Source organism: Rhinopithecus roxellana, chromosome 17, assembly GCF_007565055.1.
Source record: "Rhinopithecus roxellana isolate Shanxi Qingling chromosome 17, ASM756505v1, whole genome shotgun sequence".
Classification (NCBI taxonomy): domain Eukaryota; kingdom Metazoa; phylum Chordata; class Mammalia; order Primates; family Cercopithecidae; genus Rhinopithecus; species Rhinopithecus roxellana.
The window spans coordinates 88751837-88774645 of NC_044565.1; the positions used below are offsets into that span (position 1 = coordinate 88751837).

Below are 22809 nucleotides of genomic sequence, written 5' to 3' on the forward strand. Positions count from 1 at the left end.
GCCTGGCCAACATGGTGAAACCCCATCTCTACTAAAAAAATACAAATATTATCTGGGTGTGGTGGTGCGCACCTGTAGTCCCAGCTATTCAGCAGACTGACGCAGGAGAATCGCTTGAACCCGGGAGGCAGTGGCTGCAGTCAGCCAAAATCATGCCACTGCACTCCTGAATGGGTGACAGAGTGAGACTCTGTTTAAAACAAAAAAAAAAAAAAAAACAAAAAAAGAAGTAGAAAAGCCACCAATTTTGCATAGAAATAGAGGATGATTTCATAAAAGAAAGTGTCATTTAACAAATCTGTATCCTAGCTTTCTTAAGTACTAGATCTGTGAGCTTAGACAAGTCACTTAATATCTCTGGATCTATAAAATGAAGAAAATTTAAGTTTCTTCTAGTCTTCAATAAGGGTGTCCATATATCTTAGATTTCCTCAATTTTTTTTTTACCAGTTTCTGAACATAAAACTGAAAACTAAGAGATGTAGATAGTGTTAGTTAGTACTAAGATAATCATTAACACAAAGCAAAAGAGACTGGCCTATGTGGGTATAAAAGGTGTTACCAAAAAGAAAGTGGTTGGAAAAGGAATACTGATACCAGCAAAAAATGTTTGGACAATATACAGGACTAATGCACCAAAATCAAACCACTAAAGGTTGGGTGACACTGTTCAACACTCCAACACAGTAAAAGTTCTCTATATTTCATGATTTTTTGATAATGATAAATACTGTTAATGTAAAATCTTAGGGATATTTTTAAAAATTAGTACATTATACAGAAAACCATGTTATAAGTGACCTTTCCTGAAACTCTCATTCATTGTTAGTAGGAGTGCAAATGATATGATCACTTTGGGGAAAGACTTGGAAGTTTCCCAGAGTACTAAACATACACCTACCTAGGACCCAAAAATTCCACTCCTAGGTATTTACCAAAGACATGAAAGCATATACCCACAAAACAGACTTCTATGCAATTGTTCATAGTGTTTTATTAGTAATAGCCAAAAAACTGAATGAAAATAGACCAGGTGCTCACTACATGGAGAATGAGTAAATAAACTGTGGTTTAGTCATATAATAATATTTTTTGGTAATTAAAAAAAGAAGCTTTTGACACATATAACAACATGTATGAATCTCAAATACAAAATCCTACATGAAATAAGTCTCACAACGTAAGAACATACAGTGTATGACTACATTTATATTAAGTTCTAAAACAGGCTAAACTTGTCTATACTGAAAAAAATCAGCAATGGTTGTCTCTGCACGAGTGGGAGACATTTTCTGCAGGAAAAAAACGTTCTGTATCTCGATAGAGCTTTGAGTTACACAAGCATGTGCATTTGTCAAAACTAATCAAATGGTAAACTTAGGATCTGTGCATTTCACCAATATAAATTTATCTTGAAAAAAGCCATAAGTAAATATCGATAAATACGGAACTCCAACTAATGACATACATGCTAAGGTGTTTTGGGGTGAAATACACTGGTATCTTCAACTTACACTGATATGCATCGAAGAAACAAGATGGACCGATGTATGAACAAAGAGACAGACGCATGGGATAAATCAAATACTGCAGAGTAAACTATTTACTGCAGAATTTAGGTAGTAGTTAAATGGGTGTTTATAATTTCTTCAATATTTCTGTGCGTTTTAAGTTTTTTATAATAAAATATTATGGTTTAAAACAACAACAACAACAACAGCATTTCCTGGTACAAAACGCATGGAAATCATAACCAAATCACATCATTTCCCATCACAGCATTTCCTGGTACAAAACGCATGGAAATCATAACCAAAAAGATGCTTACCAGTTGCTAAAATGTACTGTCCGTCTTTTGACACCTTAATAGTGGTACATACAGTAGGCATTTCAAAATCCTGAATAAGTTCAATTCTCCTACGGACATCTAAAAAGAGAGAAAAAAACAACTAGTTTAGCTACCACATGCTTATTCTCTAACATAAGAAGACAAATGTGTGCCAAGCAGTCACCACAACTATAAACAGGTAAAATTCATCCCAAATGCTTCCCAGCCTTGGGAAATGGTTGGCCTTCCAGCCCAATCATTAAACAGCAAAGGTTTTTTTTCCTTAGCTCATACATTGTTTTTCTAAGCTAAGTATTTCTTTTTTTTTTTTTTTGAGACGGAGTCTCGCTCTGTCGCCCAGGCTGGAGTACAGTGGCCGGATCTCAGCTCACTGCAAGCTCCGCCTCCCGGGTTTACGCCATTCTCCTGCCTCAGCCTCCCGAGTAGCTGGGACTACAGGCACCCGCCACCTCGCCCGGCTAGTTTTTTGTATTTTTTAGTAGAGACGGGGTTTCACCGTGTTAGCCAGGATGGTCTCGATCTCCTGACCTTGTGATCTGCCCGTCTCGGCCTCCCAAAGTGCTGGGATTACAGGCTTGAGCCACCGCGCCCGGCCAAGCTAAGTATTTCATTTTCACTTTTCAAGAGGAAAAAAGTATCACCATTAATTGAAAAAAAAAAATTTCCACAACAGTGTATCAAACACCCAGTGTTACAGGAGGAAGAGCATAAACATTAAACCACTTTTTGAGACAGGGTCTCACTCTGTCACCCAGGCTGTAGTGCAGTGGCAGGATTATGGCTCACTGCAGCCTCAACCTCCTGGGCTCAAGCGATCCTCACACCTCAGCCCCCCAAAGAGCTAGGACTATAGGCGTATGCCACTGCACCCAGGTATTTTTGTAGAGACGGGGTTTTGCCACATTGCCCAGGCTGGTCTCGAACTTCTAGGCTCAAGCAATCCTCCCACTTCAGCCTCCCAAAGTTCTGGGACTGCAGGAGTGAGCCACTGCACCAGGCCCCTAAACCACTATTATTACTCAATCACGGCAAAGACAAAAATCTTATAATTCTTTTTTCTCCTAAATAACAGGTTTACGCCTCCAAACTCTTTTTTTTTGAGACAAAGTCTTACTCTGTTGCCCAAGTTGGAGTGCAGTGGCACAATCTCGGCTCACTGCAACCTCCACCTCCCAGGTTCAAGCGATTCTCCTGCCTCAGCCTCCTGAGTAGCAGGGGCTACAGGCATGTGACACCATGCCTGGCTAATTTTTATATTTTTAGTAGAGACGGGGTTTCACTATGTTGGCCAGGCTGGTCTTGAACTCCTGACCTCATGATCCGCCCGCCTGGGCCTCCCAAGGTGCTGGGATCAGAGGCGTAAGCCACCATGCCTGGCCCGAACTCTTAAGTTTATATAAGAAACTACTACCAAGCTGACTTATGCCTCTGTTGGCACCAATTATCTGCAGACAAGAAGAAACCCCTTTGATACCTTAGGTCTTTAAAGAATAAGTTAAACAAAAATATAGGAAAATAAATTTTCTTTCATATGTGACAAGCTATAATGAAGAAAATATAATGAAAACTTGTTCACCAAAATTATTTAAGTTAGAATTTTTCTTACAATTTCTTGCTGCCATAAATTTGAAAGAATCATCTTCTACAATCATCTTTTAATGTTCAGGTTCATACATCCTACATGTAAAATTCCTTTCCTCAAAAAATGCTCATTGTCTCTGTATCTCAAACACTGATAAATGGATTTAATTTACAGGATAAGATTTTGATACACCAGAGAGCAAAGCAATAGAAGAGACAGTCCTCCTTGGACCTGCGTGCTTACTGGGTATGGCAAGATTGCAAGGCCCCAGTCACTCTAACCTGAGCCATTTCTCAGGGATGTTTATACTGCTGAGAACCTTGACAGACAGGTAACATGTCCCTTCTAGACAAAGCACAGGTTTGCTTACTGCTTGCTAGAAAAGCAGTGGACTTCCCAAGCTGTGTTGCTCAGTCACAACACAAATCCACTGTGTGCCAAGCATCCATCTGGACTGTGCTAAGTGTCTCCAGGAGACTCAAGGGGTGAACTAGCACAAATATGCTGATGCTCATGCTATTTACTGTACTGTGAGTAATAAAAACTGCATCTCTAACCCAGGAATCTTGCGTCTTACCGTTGTTATCCATGAAACAGTAACAGGCTAACTCATTAGTTAATAAGGTAAAATCAAATCCCATACCCACCAGGAACATACCAACCACAGTAAAAAGTTTCGTAAGACGGAGAAAGGCAGCCGGGCGTGGTGGCTCATGCCTGTGACCCCAGCACTTTGGGAGGCCAAGGCAGGCGGATCACCTGAGGTGGGGAGTTCGAGACCAGCTTGACCAACATGGAGAAACCCCATCTCTACTAAAAATACAAAAAAAATTAGCCGGGCATGGTGGCTTGTAATCCCAGCTACTCAGGAGGCCGAGGCAGGAGAATTGCTTGAATCCGGGAGGTGGAGGTTGCAGTGAGCCGAGGTTGCGCCATTGCACTCCAGCCCGGGCAACAAGACTGAAACTCCGTCTCAAAAAAAAAAAAAAAAGGAAGAAGAAAGAGAAGGGCTGGGTGCAGAGGCTCATGCCTGTAATCCCAAAACTTTGGGAGGCCAAGGTGGGAGGACTGCTCAAGCCCAGGAATTAGAAACCAGTCTGGGCAACACAGCGAGACCCCATGTCAAAGGAAAAAAAAAAAGGAAAGAGACAACAGCATTCATTTTCCATTATATGTTACTGCATTCTTATAAATCCTCACTTGTATATGATAACAGCAAATGAGTAAAAGCATTAGAACATGGATCCCTAATGCAGCTGAAGTGGGAAAAACCAATACTCACCTACATCTTTCTTCTGTAGTGCTCTCTTCTTCCTATCAGAAAGCCACTTAAAGAAAATGAAGAGACTTTATTTTAAAACAAATTTTGCTGAATTGTTTTTCAGCTTGCAAAATCAATACATGCTTATATTTAAAAATTCAAACTTTATAGGAATATATAACATAGGAAGCAAAAAAACTCTCTAATCCTAACCCTACTCTTAACATACTAAATATCTCCTGGATGTTTTTCTTGTGTATACTTACATACATTAGATAATTTCTTTTATTTTTACTTTTTTAGAGACAGGGTCTCATGCTTGCCCAGTCTAGAGTACAGTGATGCAGTGTGACTACAGCTCACCGAAGCCTCAGGCTCCTGGGCTCAAACAATCCTCTCACCTTTGCCTTCCACAATGCTAGGTCTACTGACATGTGCCACCAGGCCCGGCCAGCTAAGAAGCTTTTTGAACTACAACCTTTTACACAAGAGAAAAACTAACCCATCTAACCTAATCCAATCTAAACTAACCCAATCCAATCTAAAGGAAAACAGAAAGCCTCAAATATAACTAAATATATGGAACAACTTAATTTATTTAAGTGAGAATTTAAAAAGTAAAACATTTATAAGAGAATGTTTCTTATAGAAATATATATTTTACAAAGAATAAAACCAGATAAGTAACTGACCAAATAGCTGATACTTGGCCAGGCATAGTGGCTCATGCCTGTAATTCCAGCATTTTGGGAGGCCGATAGAGACCAGCCCGGCCAACACGGTGAAACCCTGTGTCTACTAAAATACAAAAAATTAGCCAGACGTGGTGGTAGGCACCTGTAATCCCAGCTACTTGGGAGGCTGAGGTAGGGGAATCACTTGAACACGGGAGGCGGAGGTTGCAGGGAGCTGAGATCTTGCCACTACACTCCAGCCTGGTGACTCTGTCTCAAAAAAAAACAGGCTTAACCACTGGAAAATTAATGAAAATAAATTTAACAGCATTAAAAATACAACAAAAGCTGATTAACTCCAGAATGGGAGATTTTTAAGTCAAATTGTATGAATAAAAATCACAGCCCCAAGTCAAAAGTGTGATGGGGCTGGAAATGAAAATTAACTTTATTCATCAATACATTAAACAAATATTTATTTAGTACTACTAAATGCCAGTAATTAGGTATAGCAGTAGTAAATAAAACACGAAAAAAAAAAAACAAAAACCCTCTTGGCTGGGTGCAGTGGTTCATACCTATAATTCCAGCACTGAGGCAAGGGGATCACTTGAGCCCAGGAGCTCGAGACCAGCCTGGCACTAAAGTGGGATCACTGTCTACCGAAAAAAAAAAAAAGAAACTGGGCATGTTGGTGCGCACCTGTAGTCCCAGCTACTCAGTAGGCTGAGGGGCAAGGATCGCTGAGCCCAAGGGAAGTCAAGGCTGAGGTAAGCCATGATTGTGCCACTGCACTCCAGCCTGGGCAACGAGTAAACCTCTGTCTCAAAAATAAATAAATAAATAAATAAATTTATAAATCTAAAAACCCCTCCTTTCATGAAGCTTTCTTTCAAGTGAGGGAACACCAACAAATAAGGAAGTAAAACAATTAGAATGTCTGATGGTTATGTATGCCATGGAAAAACTAAAGCAAGAAAAGGAGACGAAGTGTTGGTGGAGAATTATAATTTTAAATAAGGTTAGGGTTCTCTTGAGCAATGACCTGAAAGGCATGAGAAGGCAAGCCTGGTGAACATCTGGGAGAAAAGCAGGCAGGCAGGGGGAATCCCCAGCACCAAGGTGCTAACGCAAGAGTGTGCCTGGTCTCGAGCAGTGAGGAGACTTGTGAGGCCAGTGGAAGGTGGAGAACAGCGACCGTTGAGCTCAGAGAAGAGAGTAGGAAGGCACAACATCAAGTAGGACCTTATAGGCCACTCAAAGGACTCTGCTTTTCACCCCCAAGAGCCCAGGAGTCACTGGAGGGTTTTGAGTAGAGGATCACTCTGCCAGCTTACTGATAATACACTGTGGAATAAAGGGGTAGAGGGCGGAAACTGAGAAACCTTTTGGAAGTCAACTGCAATAACTGCAATTGCATAATCCAGGGTGACCGTGTCTTGACCAGTGGCAGTAATGGAGATGACTGGATTCTGGATCTATACTGAAGACAGAACCAACAGCATTTTCTAATGGATTGTATGAGAGCAAAGAAACAACAACAAAAAACCTCCAGTGCTTTTGGCGTCAACGGCTTGAGGGATGGAGTTGCCACTGACTGAGAGAGCAAAGACCACCAGGTGGGAGGAGGGGCAAATGTGGGGGGAAAGCTGGTGTTCTACTTTGGACAAGTTAAGTTTGAGATACCTATCAGACATGCAAGTAGGGATGTCAAGAAACAGCTGGACACACAAGTCCAGTTCAGCGTAGAGGTAAGGGCTAGAAACGTCAATGTGATAGTTAAGGATATGCAGATGTGCTTAAAGCCAGGATTGGATCACATGGGGAGTAAATGTAGCGGCTTCTCTACATTAACAAAAAGGTAAAGCCCAGAAGGAGAGAAGCAATATTTGCACAGATCAGACAACAACTAGAGTTCCACGTGTAGTTTAGGTACCACACCTCAAAGAAATAACCAGAAAACGGCCGGGCGCGGTGGCTCAAGCCTGTAATCCCAGCACTTTGGGAGGCGGAGACGGGAAGATCACGAGGTCAGGAGATCAAGACCATCCTGGCTAACACGGTGAAACCCCGTCTCTACTAAAAATACAAAAAATCAGCTGGGCATGGTGGTGGGCACCTGTAGTCCCAGCTACTCGGGAGGCTGAGGCAGGAGAATGGCGTGAACCCAGGAGGCGGAGTTTGCAGTGAGCAGAGATGGCACCACTGCACTCCAGTGCAAGAGCAAGACTCCGTCTCAAAAAAAAACAACAAACCAGAAAACATTAACCGGGACAAGCAGGGCATTAACCAGGACAAGCAGGGGTTTCCAAATCCACTCAGCTCAAGCTACTCTCCCTACCATTCCACTGGAACTCCTCACCAAGGTCAACGGTGCTGCATCATGCCAAAGTCGATGTTCTCTTTTCTGCCTTCATCTTACTGAAGCTCTCATTAGCAGTTGACACAGGTGACCACTCCTCCTCCTTGAAACACTTGCTTCTACAAAAGCACACATTTCCGAGTCTCCCCTTCCATCAGTCTCTCCTTCTTCTTTGCTGGGTTCCCCTCCTCTTCTTAGATGACAAATGTTAAGACTGCCTCACGTCCTCAGCCCAGTTCTCTTCTGTTCATTCTCTCACAATTTGCTCTCACCTAGTCCCAAACAATGACAGTGACTTAACCTGCAATCTCCATACCAGTATCCATGCAACTGCTAACTACTCAACATTTCCATTTGGTATGTATTAGAACTTCAAATGTTCACTATTGAAAATAAAAATCTTGGGCCGGGCGCAGTGACTCATGCCTGTAATCCCAGCACTTTGGGAGGCTGAGGCAGGTGGATCACGAGGTCAGATCGAGACCATCCTGGCCAACATAGTGAAACCCCGCCTCTACTGAAAATACAAAAATTAGCTGGGCCTGGTGGTGTGTGCCTGTAGTCCCAGCTACTGGGGAGGCTGAGGCAGGAGAACTGCTTGAACCCGGGAGGTTGCAGTGAACCAAGATCAGGCTATTGCACGTGATCTCAAAAAAAAAAAAATCTTGATTCTTTTTGCTCACTACGTTCCTCCTCTCCACCCTTTAACATGTTCCTTCTTGATTCTTCTCCATGTCAGTTAGCAGCACCACCATGCAACCACTTGTTCAGACTCAAAACTGAAGAGTTCTCCGATTCCTTCCTTTTTGTCACCTCAACTTTCCTCTACCAAGAATCCAATACATTAGCAAGTTCCATCAGCCCTATCTACAAAATATGTCCTGAGTCTCACTGTGTCTTAGCATCTCCTTTCTTCCCAGGCAAGCCCAAGCCACCAAAGTCGCTCACCTGGACTACCTAATTCATCCCCACTCGAACCCTCCCCAGCTAGTCATTTGTCACACAGCAGTCCACGTGGAAACACAACATGACTTCCAGCAGCACTAAGAATAAAACTTGAACTTCCTACCTTTCCTACCAGACCTACCTCTCCAGCCTCATCCACTCTGCTGTCACCCCCTCACTCCGCATACTACAATCACACCTGTGCCTCTTCCGGTTCTCCTACATATCCAGTACATTCCCATGTGGGGACCTTTGCACTTTCTGTTCTCAGCACTGAAAACTCTTCCCCCATCTTCACATGACTGACCCCTCTTCATCATTCAAGTTTCTGCTCATACATCATCTCTTGTAGAGAGGCCTTCCCCGAAGGTTTTATCCAAAACACTTTCAATACTTTATCCAAAACGGCTCTCTTCTAATCATTCATCACAAAAAGTACTTTTTGACTACCTGAAATTGCCTTATTTGCTCACTTGTTTATTTTCCTTTTCCCCAACAGGGAACCTTATCTGAAATGTCCACCATATATCCCAATACTTAAAACAGAGTTGCTTGCACATAGTAACTTCTTAACACGTGTGGAGAATGAATGAACAAAATGAGAAAGCTCATGAGGTGTGAAGAACAGTTGGAAGCCAGGGCAATATTTAAATCAGAATTTTAGGAAGAAAGGAAAAACCTAAGCACTGGCTCCAAATTTTCGTAGAAGCAGACACATGGAAGGAGGGCTGTATTTATTCTGTTTTCCAAGGGCAGGACTCAGACCAACAGTGGCATGCTATAAGATGACATATTTGAAAAACCCCTTTCTAACAAGTGCACAGTCTCAAAATGGAAATGAGCTTCCACAAAAGGTAGTGCTTGGACAGAGGCTTGATCACCACGTGGAAGAAACAAAAGAAAAGTTTCATAGCCTAGGTGTGTCATGCTGGACAAGTCACCATTCCCTTTCCTGGATCTCAGCTGCATATTAAACACATTATTAAATCTCAGCTGCATTATTAAACACGAGAAGATTAGAAGCAAATTACCGATTTGTCCAAGCCCTTTCCAACTTTAAGACTAGGAATCAGGTTAAGTTCAGCAAGTCTCGAAAATACTGTCCTCTACACCATAAATTCTGCAGATGCGAAGTCTGTATCTCCCTTGTTCACCGTTGTATCCCTAAGACCTGGCAAATGAAAGGGACTCCACAACAGCTGATGGCCATGTGGGGGAGAGATCTGTCAGCCAATCTGTCCACGTTTTCCTTCTCAGTGTGTGGCAAGGACTGTAAACATCCAAAGAAGCCCAAATGGATGCGTTCTCTGGAACAGAAAACTTTACAAAAGTTCCAGCAAAGTTCACTGACCCTGATTATCCCTTGGTCCAGCTTCTGGCGCGGCGACGGCAGTGTCCTCGTTTCCCAATGCCGACACCTCCCCAGGAAACTGTCAGCCGCCTCTGGGCCTCCCCGAGTCGGTGGGTGACCAGGGTCCAGCTAAAACAGAGGCTAGGGCCCCGCAGAAGGGCGGCTGTCCCACGAGGAGGACGACCCCAAAGAGCTCGTGAGGGGGCCAGAAAGTGACTCACCTCAGGAAGGGACTTGCCGCAGCTGAGGCTGTAAATCTTCACCTCATTGAGGCTGGAAACCTGCATGGTGGCGCACAACACTGTTCAAGTACCGGATCCTTTCCTACCAGCGTGCTCGAGCACCGGAGTCCCCGGCCCTCAGAGCCCCTGCTCCGCCAGCGTGCGGCCGCTGGCGCCGGCTGATGGCGCACTTCCGGGCGCCGGAACGCGTGCGCACGTTCCCTGAAGGGGGAAGGGGGTGAATGCGGGAAGAGCGGCGGCCAGGAGGGTAACTAGTGAGGTTCTTGCAACCCGGCTCAGCTGTCGGCGACGCTCCTACGGGCAAGACTAGACACTGCTCCCCCTGCTGTTAGCATCCCGAACGGCAGGAGGAGGCTTTCGAGTCTCTGCCCAGGCCGAAGTGTCATCCTTCCGGGCGGGGGCGAGGCGGTTCAGCCAGCGAACCCAGCGAGCGAAGGTTCCGAGTGGAAGTGTATCCTTTTCTCTCCTCCAATGTTTCTGAGATGTTACGTTAGAAGTACTGTAGGCCGGGTGCGGTGGCTCACGCCTGTAATCCTAACACTTTGGGAGGCCGAGGCGGGCGGATCACCTGCCGTCAGGAGTTCAAGACCAGCCTGGCCAAGATGGTGAAACCCCGTCTCTACTAAAAATACAAAAATTAGACGGGCCTGGTGGCGCGCGTCTGTAATCTTCAGAGCTACTCTGAAGGCCGAGGTGGGGGAATCGCTTGAACCCGGGAGGCAGAGGTTGCTGTGAGCTGAGATCGCGCCACTGCGCTCCAGCCTGGGCGACAGAGTGAGACTCCGGCTCAAAAAAAAAAAAAAAAAAAAAAAAAGACTGTGGAGTCATCTTCACCCCATTCCTATCTCTGGCCCTCACTTTCAGTATCTAAACCTGGATATTTCTAATTATGAAATATTTCCTTTAAGTAATTTGTTTTCATTCCTCCTGCTGAAACTCAGATACTATTTTTGGATTATCATTTTCCCAACTGATCTTACCTCCTTTGATTTAATGAATAAATTATTTTATGCCTTACTTTCTAAAAAAACCCAAATGTTACTGTTTTGCTCTCCTACCCAGAACATTTTTGGAAACTCTCAAATACCAACACCACATTGCATCTGAATTAGGTTGAGAGTTCTTCGTGGACCCTGTATCATTTGTCGTTATATTCCCTATCCACCCCTACCCACAGTACCAGAACAGTGCCTGGCCTCTATTAGGCATTGCTGCATATTTACATTTAGCCATGTACGTAGAGATATATTCCTAAACTCTGTCCTCAAATTTAAGATCCTCCACGAATTTTTAATTTTCTGCACTGGTTACAGTTAAGAAAAACTGTAAACGTCCTTGGGAAAGGTGGCATAATAGAATGGTTAGATCACAGACTCTGGCTTGGCTTGGTGGCGCAGGTCTATAGTCCTAGCTACTAGTGAAGCTGAAGCAGAATCACCTGAGCTCAGGAGTTCTTGGCTGTAGTACACAACAAGCATTGGGTGTCCTCAGTTTGGCATCAATATGGTGACCCCACAGGAGCCAGGGACCACCATGTTACCTAAGGAGGAGTGAAGCAACTCAGGTCAGAAATGGAGCAAGTCAAAACTCCCATGCTCATCAGTAATGGGATCATGCCTGTGACTAACTCTGCACTCCAGCTTGGGCAACATAGCAAGACCCTATCTCTTGAAAAATAAATAAAGATCACAGACTCTGAAGCCAGACTGGCGGGGTTCAAATCCTGACTGCCATTTTTAACTGGAAGACCTTAGGTAAGTTACTTAACCTCTCTGTACCTGTGTAAAATGGAGATAGCAATAGTATCCACTTGACAGTGTTATGAGGATGAAATACATTCATATTTATAAAGCGTTTGGAACGCAGTACTTGGCACATAGTAAGACCATGTAAGTGTTTGCAAAATAAAACTGAAAATGCATGCCATATACCAAATAAGTGGAAATGTATCCAAATTCCATTAGCATTTCCTTTTTAACAGTTTTATTGAGATACAATTAACATGCTATAAAATGTCCTCATTTAATGTACAATATAATGACTTCTAGTGTATTCAGAGTTCTGCAACCATCACCACAATCATTTTTAGAACAAAAAGAAACCCCAGCCTCAATTAGCATTCACTCCATGCCCCATCCCCCACCCAAGCCCTAGACAACCACTAATCTACTTTCTGTTGGGGCTGCGGGTTTTTTTCCATGGGAGCATCTCACTTTGCCATCCAGGTTGGAATACAGTGGCATGATCATGACCCACTGCAGCCTCAAACTCATGAGCTCAAGCTGTCCTTCCACCTTAGCCTCCTGAGTAGCTGGGAGTACAGGCATACCACCACAGCTGGCTGTTTTGTTTTTATAGAGATGGGTCTACCAGTTAAGCATCCCTAATCCAAACATTTCAAATCTGAAATGCTCCACGGAGCATTTCCTTTTGAGTATCACATTGACAGAAAGTTTCAGATTTTGCAGCATTTTAGATTTTGGATTTTCAGATAAGGGATTCTCAACCTGTATTTTATAAGGGCACCAATCCCATTCATGAGAACTCTGCCCTAAAGACCTAATCATGAGCCAAGCACGGTGGCTCACACCTGTAATCCCAGCACTTTGGGAGGCCAAGGCAGGCAGATCACGAGGTCAGGAGTTCGAGAGCAGCCTGGCCAACATAGTGAAACCCCCGTCTCTATTAAAAATGTAAAAATTAGCCAGGCATAGTGGTGCGCACCTGTAGTCCCAGCTACTGGGGAGGCTGAGACAGGAGAATTGCATAAACCCGAGAGGCAGAGGTTGTTTTGAGCTGAGATGGTGCCACTGCACGCCAGCCTAGGCAACTCCATCTCAAAAAAAAAAAAAAAAAAAAAAAAACCTAATCATGACCAGGCGTAGTGGCTCATACCTGTAATCCTAGCACTTTGGGAGGCCGAGGTGGGCGGATCACTTAAGGCCAGGAGTTCTAGAGCAGCCTGGCCAACATGGCAAAACCCTGTCTCTACTAAAAATACAAAAATTAGCCAGGTGTGGCGGTGGGCACCTGTAGTCCCAGCTGATGTGGAGGCTGAGGCACCGGAATTGCTTAAACCCAGGAGGCGGAGGTTGCAGTGAGCTGACATCACAGCACTGCACTCCAGCCTGGGCAACAGAGTGAGATCCTGTCACACACACACATACACAAACACACACAAGACCTAATCAATGTCCCACCTCATACCATCACATTGGGGATTAGGATTTCAACATGAATTTTGTGAGGAGCATAGCACCCTGTCCTGATCCAAAGTCATAATTTTTTGTTCCATATAGTTCAGCCTTTGGTAATATTAAAAACAGCATAGCTCACTGCAGATCTCTGCAGATGACTGTCTTTTTCTTCTTTCTTTTTTTTTTTTTTTTTGAGGCAGGGTCTCTGTCACCCCAGGCCAGAGTGCAGTGGCACCATCTCAGCTCACTGCAACCTCCACCTTCTGGGCTGAAGCAATGCTCCCAATTCAGCCTCCTTGAGTAACTAGGTCTACAGGTGTGCACCAACATGCCCAGCTAAGTTTTAAATTTTTTATAGAGACGGGGTTTTGCTGTGTTGGCCAAGCTGCTCTTGAACTGGGCTCAAGCGATCTGCCTGTTTTGGCCTCAAGTGCTGGGATTACAGACCTGAGCCACCACGTCCAGCCTGTTTCTCTTTTTAAATGTTTTGTATGTGTATATATACACACACATATATATCACTTACATATATACACATACACACATATGTCACATATATATACACACACACATATATATATTTTTTTCATAATAAAGACGTGGTCTCACTACGTTGCCCAGGCTGGTCTTGAACTCCTGGGCTCCTGTGATCTTCCTGCCTTGGCCTCCCAAAGTGCTGGAATTACAGGTGTGAGTCATGACGCCCAACCAGATGATTCTTCACTTTTCATAGACATCCACTTAAACATTTTGTCTCTCCAACCAAGAGTGTCAGAGCTTATAGTCAGGAACCACATGCAAGGGAACATGGTGTTTACTTTGAGATGAAACGGGGTATCCACAGTCCTCATGCCAGGACAGCTCCCTCTCCACAATCGCTGGCCTGAGAATTTGACCTGCGTCCCTTCTGGGTTGCTTCCCGCTGAGAACAGAGCTGCAGTGCAAAGTGCAGCTTCTCCACTGTTTCTAGTATTGTGTGTCACACAGCATCCTGTCCCTAGGCAGTCATGAACTTAAATGTGATGCTGTATTAGAAGCCTGTGCTTGCAGCTAAGAGCAAAGACTTCAGAACCAGACTCCCTGGGTTCAAACACTGGCTCGACCCCTTGCTACCCATATAGAGTTTGTAGAGAGCAAATTAACCTAATGTGTCAAATGAGATTAGTAGTACTTAGTTCAGAGGGTTGTTAGGAAGTAAGTGAGTTGGGCCGGGCATGGTGGCTCACGCCTATAATCCCAGCACTTTGGGAGGCTGAGGCGGGTGGATCGCCTGAGGTTGGGAGTTCGAGACCAGAGACCAGCCTGACCAACATGGAGAAACCCCATCTCTACTAAAAATATAAAATTAGCCGGCCATTTTAAATATAAAATATAAAAGATATAAAATTATAGGCACGGTGGTGCATGCCTATAATCCAAGCTACTCGGAAGGCTGAGGCAGGAGAATCGCTTGAACCTGGGAAGCAGAGGTTACGGTGAGTTGAGATTGTGCCATTGCACTCCAGCCTGGGCAGCAAGAGTGAAACTCCGTCTCAAAAAAAAAAAAAAAAAATGGCCGGGCACGGTGGCTCCTGCCTGTAATCCCAGCACATTGGGAGGCCTGGGAGGGCAGATCACGAGGTCAAGGGATTGAAACCATCCTGGCCAACATGGTGAAACCCTGTCTCTACTAAAAATACAAAAATTAGCTGGTCGTGGTGGCACACGCCTGTAGTCCCAGTTACTCAGGAGGCTGAGGTAGGAGAATCACTTGAACCCAGGAGGTGGACGTTGCAGTGAGCTGAGTTCACACCACTGCACTCCTCCAGCCTGGCAACAGAGCAAGACTCTGTCTCAAAAAAAAAAAAAAAAAAAAAAAGTGAGTTTATGTCATAAATCACTGATTTCAGGACATCCTTTTTTTAACGTCTCTGAAAGGATGTGTCTAGTGTATCGTGCATATCTTGAGGGAAGGGTGCATCTTATAGGTAATGGTCTTTTGGAGTCAATAAAATAAAGTGCGTATAAAGCACTTAGAACAGTGCCTTACACAGAACACTACATAAGTGCTAGTTATTAGAAAACCAAAACATTAAAAACGGTTCCAGAAAAACTAGTTGTTACAGATTCCAACTAACCTTAAATGTTCTGGTGTTAGTTGCCATTCCAGAAACCTTCAAATAACATTCAAGCTTAGTCTCCTAATTCTTTTTTTTTTTTTCCCCCGAGACAGTGTCTCACTCTGTTGCCCAGGCTGGAGTGCAGTGGTGGGATCTTGGCTCACTGCAAGCTCTACCTCCCAAGTTCAAACAACTCTCCTGCCTCAGCCTCCCGAGTAGCTGGGATCACAGGCACATGCCACCATGCCCGGCTAATTTTTTTATTTTTGGTAGAGATGGTGTTTCACCATGTTGGTCAGGCTGGTCTTGAACTCCTGACCTCAAGCGATCTGCCCATCTCGGCCTCCCAAGGTGCTGGGATTACAGGTGCGAGCCACCGTGCCCGGCTCCTCTCCCAATTCTTTACCTCCATGGCCAGTGGGTCTCCAAAGCATTTGGTTCCTTCTTTCCAGTATCAGATTCCTTCTCTGTTCCTGCTGCCGCTGGAGTTCAGACCTAATTCTGTCCTACCTGGCCCACTGCAGTCCCTTTTCCTGTTCTCCCGGCCTCAAGTCCGTCTCCCATAAGAGACAAACTCATTCTCTCTAACAGGCAAATCTGATTATGGTGCACTCCTACAAAAACTCTTCAATCCTCCTAAAGCCAAAAAGAACTATCTGAAGGTCAAGTGCAGTGGCTCATGCCTGTAATCCCAGCACTTTGGTAGGCTGAGGTGGGCAATCGCTTGACCTTAGGAGTTTGTGACCCACCTGGGCAACATGGTGAAACCTCATCTCTACAAAAAACACAAAAAATTAGCCAGGTGTGGTGGCACACGCCTGTAGTCCCAGCTACTCGGGAGGCTGTAGGAGGATTACCTGAGCCTAGGGAGGTCAAGGCTGCAGTGAGCCATAATTGTACCACTGCACTCCAGCCTGGGTGACAGAGTGAGACCTTATCTAGGAAAAAGAAAATACTACATTTGAACACCCTTGCAGGTTCTGGCCTTATGGGCACCTGGCCCCTCCTTCATTTTCCAGCCAGTGCCGAAGCTACTGCCTCTTTCCTGCATTCACTACCCTCTCCGAAAATCCTGGATTACTGACAGCCTGAAAAATACAAGGCCTCTCTCACCCTCTTTTTGCCTTTGTTCCTGCTCCTTTGGCTACTTTTAACACCCTCTTTTGCGTGGTGCTCTGGTTTGAATGTCCCTCCAAAACTCACAGTGAAACTTAATCTCCCATGAGGCCATATTGAGAGCTGGGGCCTAGAAGAGGTGATTGGATCATGAGGACTCTGCATTCATGGATAAATCAGTTAATGGATTCATGGGTTATCATGGGAGGGGAACTGGTGGCTTCATAAGAAAAGGAAGAGAGACCTGAGCTGGGACACTCAGCCCCTTCACCATGTGATGCCCTGCACCGCCTCGGGACTGCAGAGTCCCCACCAGCAAGAAGGCCCTCGCCAGATGCAGCCCCTCGACCCTGGGCTTCACAGCCTCTATAACTGTAACAAACTCTCTTTCTTTATAAATTACCCAGTTTCAGGTATTCTGTAGTAAACAACAAAAAATGGACTGAGACACCTGGATAACTCTCCTGAATCTTTTCTTCACCTGCAAGAGGTCCTAGAGATCAAAGTTCTCACTGTGTATCATCTCACTGTTTTGTTTCTTAAACGAGGGCTTACAATTTTTTTTTTTTTTTCTTGAGATGGAGTCTCCCTCTGTCACCCAGACTGGAGTGCAATGACCAGACCTCGGCTCACTGCAACCTCCACCTACCTGGTTCAAGCACTTCTCTGCCTCAGCCTCCTGAGTAGCTGGGATTACAGGCACCCACTACCATGCTCAGCTTATTTTTGTATTTTTAGTAGAGATGGGGTTTCACCATCTTGGCCAGGCTGGTCTTGAACTCCTGACCTCATGATCCACCTGCTGTGGCCTCCCAAAGTGCTGGGATTACAGGCATGAGCCACCACACCCAGCTTTTTTTTTTTTTTTTTTTTTTGAAAGAGAGTCTCGCTCTGTTGCCCAGAGCTGGAGTGCAATGGTGCCATCTCGGCTTACTGCAACCTCTGCCTCCCGGGTTCAAGTGATTCTCCTGCCTCAGCCTCTTGAGTAGCTGGGATTATAGGTGTGCACTACCACCCAGCTAATTTTTGTATTTTTAGTAGAGATGGGGTTTCACCATGTTGGTCAGGCTGGTCTTGAACTCCTGACCTCGTGATCTGCCTCCCTTGGCCTCCCAAAGTGCTGGGATCACAGGCGTGAGCTACTGCACCCGGCCTACTCTTGTATTCTTTTTTTTTTTTTTTTTGAGACAGAGTTTCACTCTTGCCCAGGCTGGAGTGAAGTGGCTCAATCTGGGCTCACCGCAACCTCCGCCTCCCGGGTTCAAGTGATTCTCCTGCCTCAGCCTCCCAAGTAGCTGGGATTACAGGCATGTACCACCATGCCCGGCTAATTTTGTATTTTTAATAGAGATGGGGTTTCTCCATGTTGGTCAGGCTGGTCTCAAACTCCCGACCTCAGGTGATCTGCCTGTCTCAGCCTCCCAAAGTGCTGGGATTACAGGCGTGAGCCACTGTGCCCAGCCTACACTTGTATTCTTAAGATAACTGGCGCCAGGCGCAGTGGCTCACACTTGTAATCCTAGCACTTTGGGAGGCCGAGGCGGGTGGATTACCTGAGCTCAGGAGTTTGAGACCAACCTGAGCAACATGGTGAAACCCCATCTCTACTAAAATACAAAAAATTAGCTGGGTGTGGTGGCGTGGGCCTGTAATCCCAGCTACTAGGGAGGCTGAGATGGGAGAATCACTTGAACCTGGGAGGCAGAGGTTTCAGTGAGCTGAGATCCCACCACTGCACTCTAGCCTGGGTAACAGAACAAGAATCTGTCTCACAAAAAAAAAAAAAAAAAAAAAAGGCCGGGCACGGTGGCTCACGCCTGTAATTCCAACAGTTTGGGAGGCCGAAGCAGGTGGATCACCTGAGGTCAGGAGTTCCAAGACCAGCCTGACCAATATGGTGAAACCCCTTCTCTATTAAAAATACAAAAAATAGCCGGGCGTGGTGGCAGGCGCCTGTAGTCCCAGCTACTCAGGAGGCTGAGACAGGAGAATCGCTTGAACCCAGGAAGTGGAGGTTGCAGTGAGCCAAGATCACGCCATTGCACGCCAGCCTGGATGACAGAGCAAGACTCCGTCTCAAAAAAAAAAAAAAAGATAACTGGCTGGGTGTAGTGGCTCATGCCTGTAATCCCAGCACTTTGAAAGGCTGAGGTGGGAGGATCACTTGAGGCCATGAGTTGGAAACCAGCTTGGCTACATGGTGAAAACCCATCTCTACTAAAAATACAAAAATTAGCTGGGTGTGGTGGCACATGCCTGTAATCCCAGCTACTCGGGAGGCTGAGGTGGGAGAATCGCTTGAGGCTGGGAGGTGGAGGTTGCAGTAAGCCGAGATCTCGAGTTCATGCCACTGCACTCCAGCCTGGGTGACACAGCAAGCTTCTGTCTCGAATAAAATAAAGTAAAAGAGAGATAACCTTTAGGTGTTTTTCTTCTATTAATGCTTCAGTGATAATCTTTTTATAGAAGCACACCCAATTCTCTGGTTGGCCATCTTCTAAGAAGCACTGCTGCTTGATTTCAGTGCCAAGTTTGCATTAAAATTTACAGTTCACTGGTGCCATGTGCCGCTACTATTTTTTCTTTTTATTTTAAGACAGAGTCTTGCTCTTGTCGCCCAGGCTGGAGTGCAGTGGCGTGATCTCAGTTCACTGCAACTTCCGCCTCCCTGGTTCAAGCGATTCTTCTGCCTCAGCCTCTCGAGTAGCTGTGACTACAGGCATGCGCCACCATGCCTGGCTAATTTTTGTTATTTTTAGTAGAGACAGGGTTTCACCATATTGGCCAGGCTGGTCTCAAACTCCTGACCTCATGATCTGTCCTCCTTTGCCTCCTAAAGTGCTGGAATTACAGGCGTGAGCCACTGCGCCCGGCCTCTGGCTAATTTTTTGTATTTTTAGTAGAGACAGGGTTTCGCCATGTTAGCCAGGATTGTCTTGATCTCCTGACCTTGTGATCTGCCCGCCTCAGCCTCTCAAAGTGCTGGGATTACAGGCATGAACCACTACGCCTAGCCCCACTACTTTTATTGTCTTGACTCAGTGATTAGGAGAGGGTCTGGGTGGGGCATGGTGGCTCATGCCTATAATCCAAGCACTTTGGGAGGTCGAGGCAAGCAGATCACTTGAGGCCAGGAGTTCGAGACCAGCCTTGCTAACATGCTGAAACCTTTTTTTACTAAAAATAGAAAAATTAGCCGGGCATGGTGGTACGCGTCTGTAGTGCCAGCTACTCGGGACACTGAGGTGGGAGAATCGCTTGAATCCAGGAGGCAGAGGTTGCAGTGAGTTGAGATTGCACCACTGCAATCCAGCCTGGGTGACAGAGTGAGACTACGTCTCAAAAAAAAAGGAGATGGGTCTGGTAGGAGGTAATATGATATGGGCAAGTTTGAGCCAAGTGAAAGTCAATGATGTCATGGCTCACTGTGGGAAAAAGGGTTTTGCAATTGACCAAATCAAAGTCAGGGGTGGGAAGAATTAAGTCATTCCAGGGAACGTGATAGTGCAGGGATAGAAGCAAGAGAACTCTTGCCATACCTGAGCTCTCCATTCATTTAGCAAAGAGCAGATTTCCATCAAAACAGTATCAATTATCGCACTAAATTAATTTGAATTATACTAGGTTGAAGTTTTAAAGTTTTGCTTGAAAATAACTTACAAAGGGCTGGGTGTGGTGGCTCACACCTGTAATCCCAGCACTTTGGGTGGCCGAGGTGGGCGGATCACGAGGTCGGGAGATGGAGACCATCCTGGCTAACAGGGTGAAACTCTGTCTCTACTAAAAAAAAAAAAAAAAGAAATTAGCTGGGCGTGGTGGCACATGCCTGTAATCCCAGCTACTCTGGAGGCTGTGGCAGGAGAATCACTTGAACCTGGGAGGTGGAGGTTGCAGTGAGCCAAAATCACACCATTGCACTCCAGTGTGGGTGACAGAGCGAGACTCTGTCTCAAAAAAAAAAAAAAAAAAAAAAAAAAAAATATATATATATATATATATTATATATATATATATATTATATATATATATATATTATATATATATATATTATATATATATATATATTATATATATATATATATTATATATATATATATAATTTGTTTTGGTTTATAATAATAAAAGAGTTAAAAGCATAATACATTTTGTAAGTAGGTTTGTATTTGTACATCTTTAAGTAACATTTAAAAGAATTATGTCTTTAGTCAATGTAGTGTCCTGGACTCAATGCTGGAATAGAGGGAGGACATTAGTGGAAAAGCTGGTAATATCTGAATAAAATCTGCAGTTTAGTTGACAGCATTGTATCAGTGTTCATTTCATATTTTGATATATATACCATGGTTGTATATGATGTTAACAACCAGAGTGCTGGGTTGGGGGTAAATGGGAACTCCAGGATATTTGTAGGATATTTACAACTTATTTTCTCTTTTTGGAAATTAAAAAGTCTTAAGAACATACATATATATATTTTTGTTTGTTTGTTTGTTTTTATGAGACAGAGTCTCACTCTGTCAACCAGGTTGGAGTGCAGTGGTGTGATCTCGGCTCACTGCAGCCTTGACCTCCTGGGATCAAGAGTCCCGAGTAGCTGGGACTACAGGTGCACACCACCATGCCTGGCTAATTTTGTTTATTTTTTGTGTTTTTTGTATTTTTGTATATTTTTGTATTTTTGTATTGTAAATTTTTTAAAATTTTTAAAATTTTAAAAATTTTGTTTTTTGTATTTTTTGTATTTTGTATTTTATTTTTTATGTTTTTTTTTTTTTTTGAGACAGGGTCTTGCTATGTTGCGCAGGCTGGAGTGGTGTCGCCACTTGAGGTCAGGAGTTCGAGACCAGCCTGACCAATGTGATCAAACCCTGTCTCTACTAAAACTACAAAATGTTAGCCAGGCATGGTGGCACATACTTGTAGTTCCAACTACTCGGGAGGCTGAGGCAGGAGAATTCCTTGAACCCGGGAGGCGGAGGATGCAATGAGCAGAGATTGTGCCACTGCACTTCAGCCTGGGCGATAGAGCAAGACTCCTTCTCAAAAAAATAATAAGTAGAAATACAAATAAAAGTCTGGCTGAGATGTTTGTCTGCACTGACAAGGAATTCTAGGGACTGATGAATGAAGTCAGGTGGCTTGGCAGTAGGACAGACCAAAGACCCTTAGACTTGACCATGAAGACCCTTGCTAGAGCCTGGGTCCCAAACCATGCCACAGTCAACACCCATACCCTACCAAAATCAGGGGATGCCACCTCATTGTACATTTCCTCCTTCAGTCACACACCTAAGTGTTGTATGAGTAATACCAAGTACAAATAAATGTGCTTTTCCAATCTATTCTGGGGAGGGACATTTAATTTATAGAATCCTTTGAATAAGAACATTGTCAGATACTTACTAAGAATAAGCACAGGCTAATTACGCTACATAGACTACAAATTGACCACAAGGTGACTTCTGTGCCTGAATGCTTATCACAACCTCTACCTTTGTCATGAAACTGCTGACTGACATTGTGACACTGCAGTCCGTTCAATCACGACTCACGATGCCTGATCTTACGGCTTCTCACACACTGTCATTGGTTAACTGCAGTTTTCAGAACTGAGTAACTGGACTGTAACACTATGAACGTTTGACCTTGTAAGAGCATTTACGTTAATCAGATTATAACAAAAGCCAAAGCCATTGATTTTGGAAGAAAGCAACTTACTTCATGGATGATTTGCCTGAGATCTCTAGAGCTCTAGGGCTGCCTGTTTGTATTACAGAAACAGAGACATGAACAAGTATGAGATGTGCGAAGACCCAGCATGGTCATACAAGGTCCCCCTGCTCAGAAGGGCCCCACACTTGGTTTAACATTCTACTGTCAACTCTTGAAATTCTTAACCATTTTTGAACAAGGGACCCCATGTTTTAATTTGGCACTAGGTTCTTGAAATTATGTAGCTGGTCCTGTGCATACAGCATTATAGGCACACTAAGAAGGGACCCCTACTCATTTGTGGGGTACAGGAGACTTTCAGAAAAACAGAGTACAGGGAATATCAGGAAGTACAACTGAAGGGTGGGGAAGGGTCAGATCATGAGCACACCGCATCTCAGGTCAAAGCCATCAGGACT

At 44.4% G+C, this 22809-nt stretch overlaps 2 protein-coding genes across 2 annotated transcripts in view; both read right to left on the reverse strand.

Moving 5' to 3' along the window:
- Positions 1-10444, reverse strand: part of NOL10 (nucleolar protein 10) — a 114402-nt gene extending 103958 nt beyond the window's left edge. The window contains 3 exon segments of the mRNA XM_010379671.2: positions 1829-1927; positions 4714-4759; positions 10246-10444. Of these exon segments, the coding sequence (XP_010377973.2) occupies positions 1829-1927; positions 4714-4759; positions 10246-10311 (211 nt within the window). The 5' untranslated portion in view covers positions 10312-10444.
- LOC115894179 (collagen alpha-1(I) chain-like) overlaps positions 10349-22809 on the reverse strand; it is a 33868-nt gene continuing 21407 nt past the window's right edge. The window contains exon 5 of the mRNA XM_030920529.1: positions 10349-10467. Within this exon, the coding sequence (XP_030776389.1) occupies positions 10349-10467 (119 nt within the window). The remainder of the gene's footprint in view (positions 10468-22809) is intronic.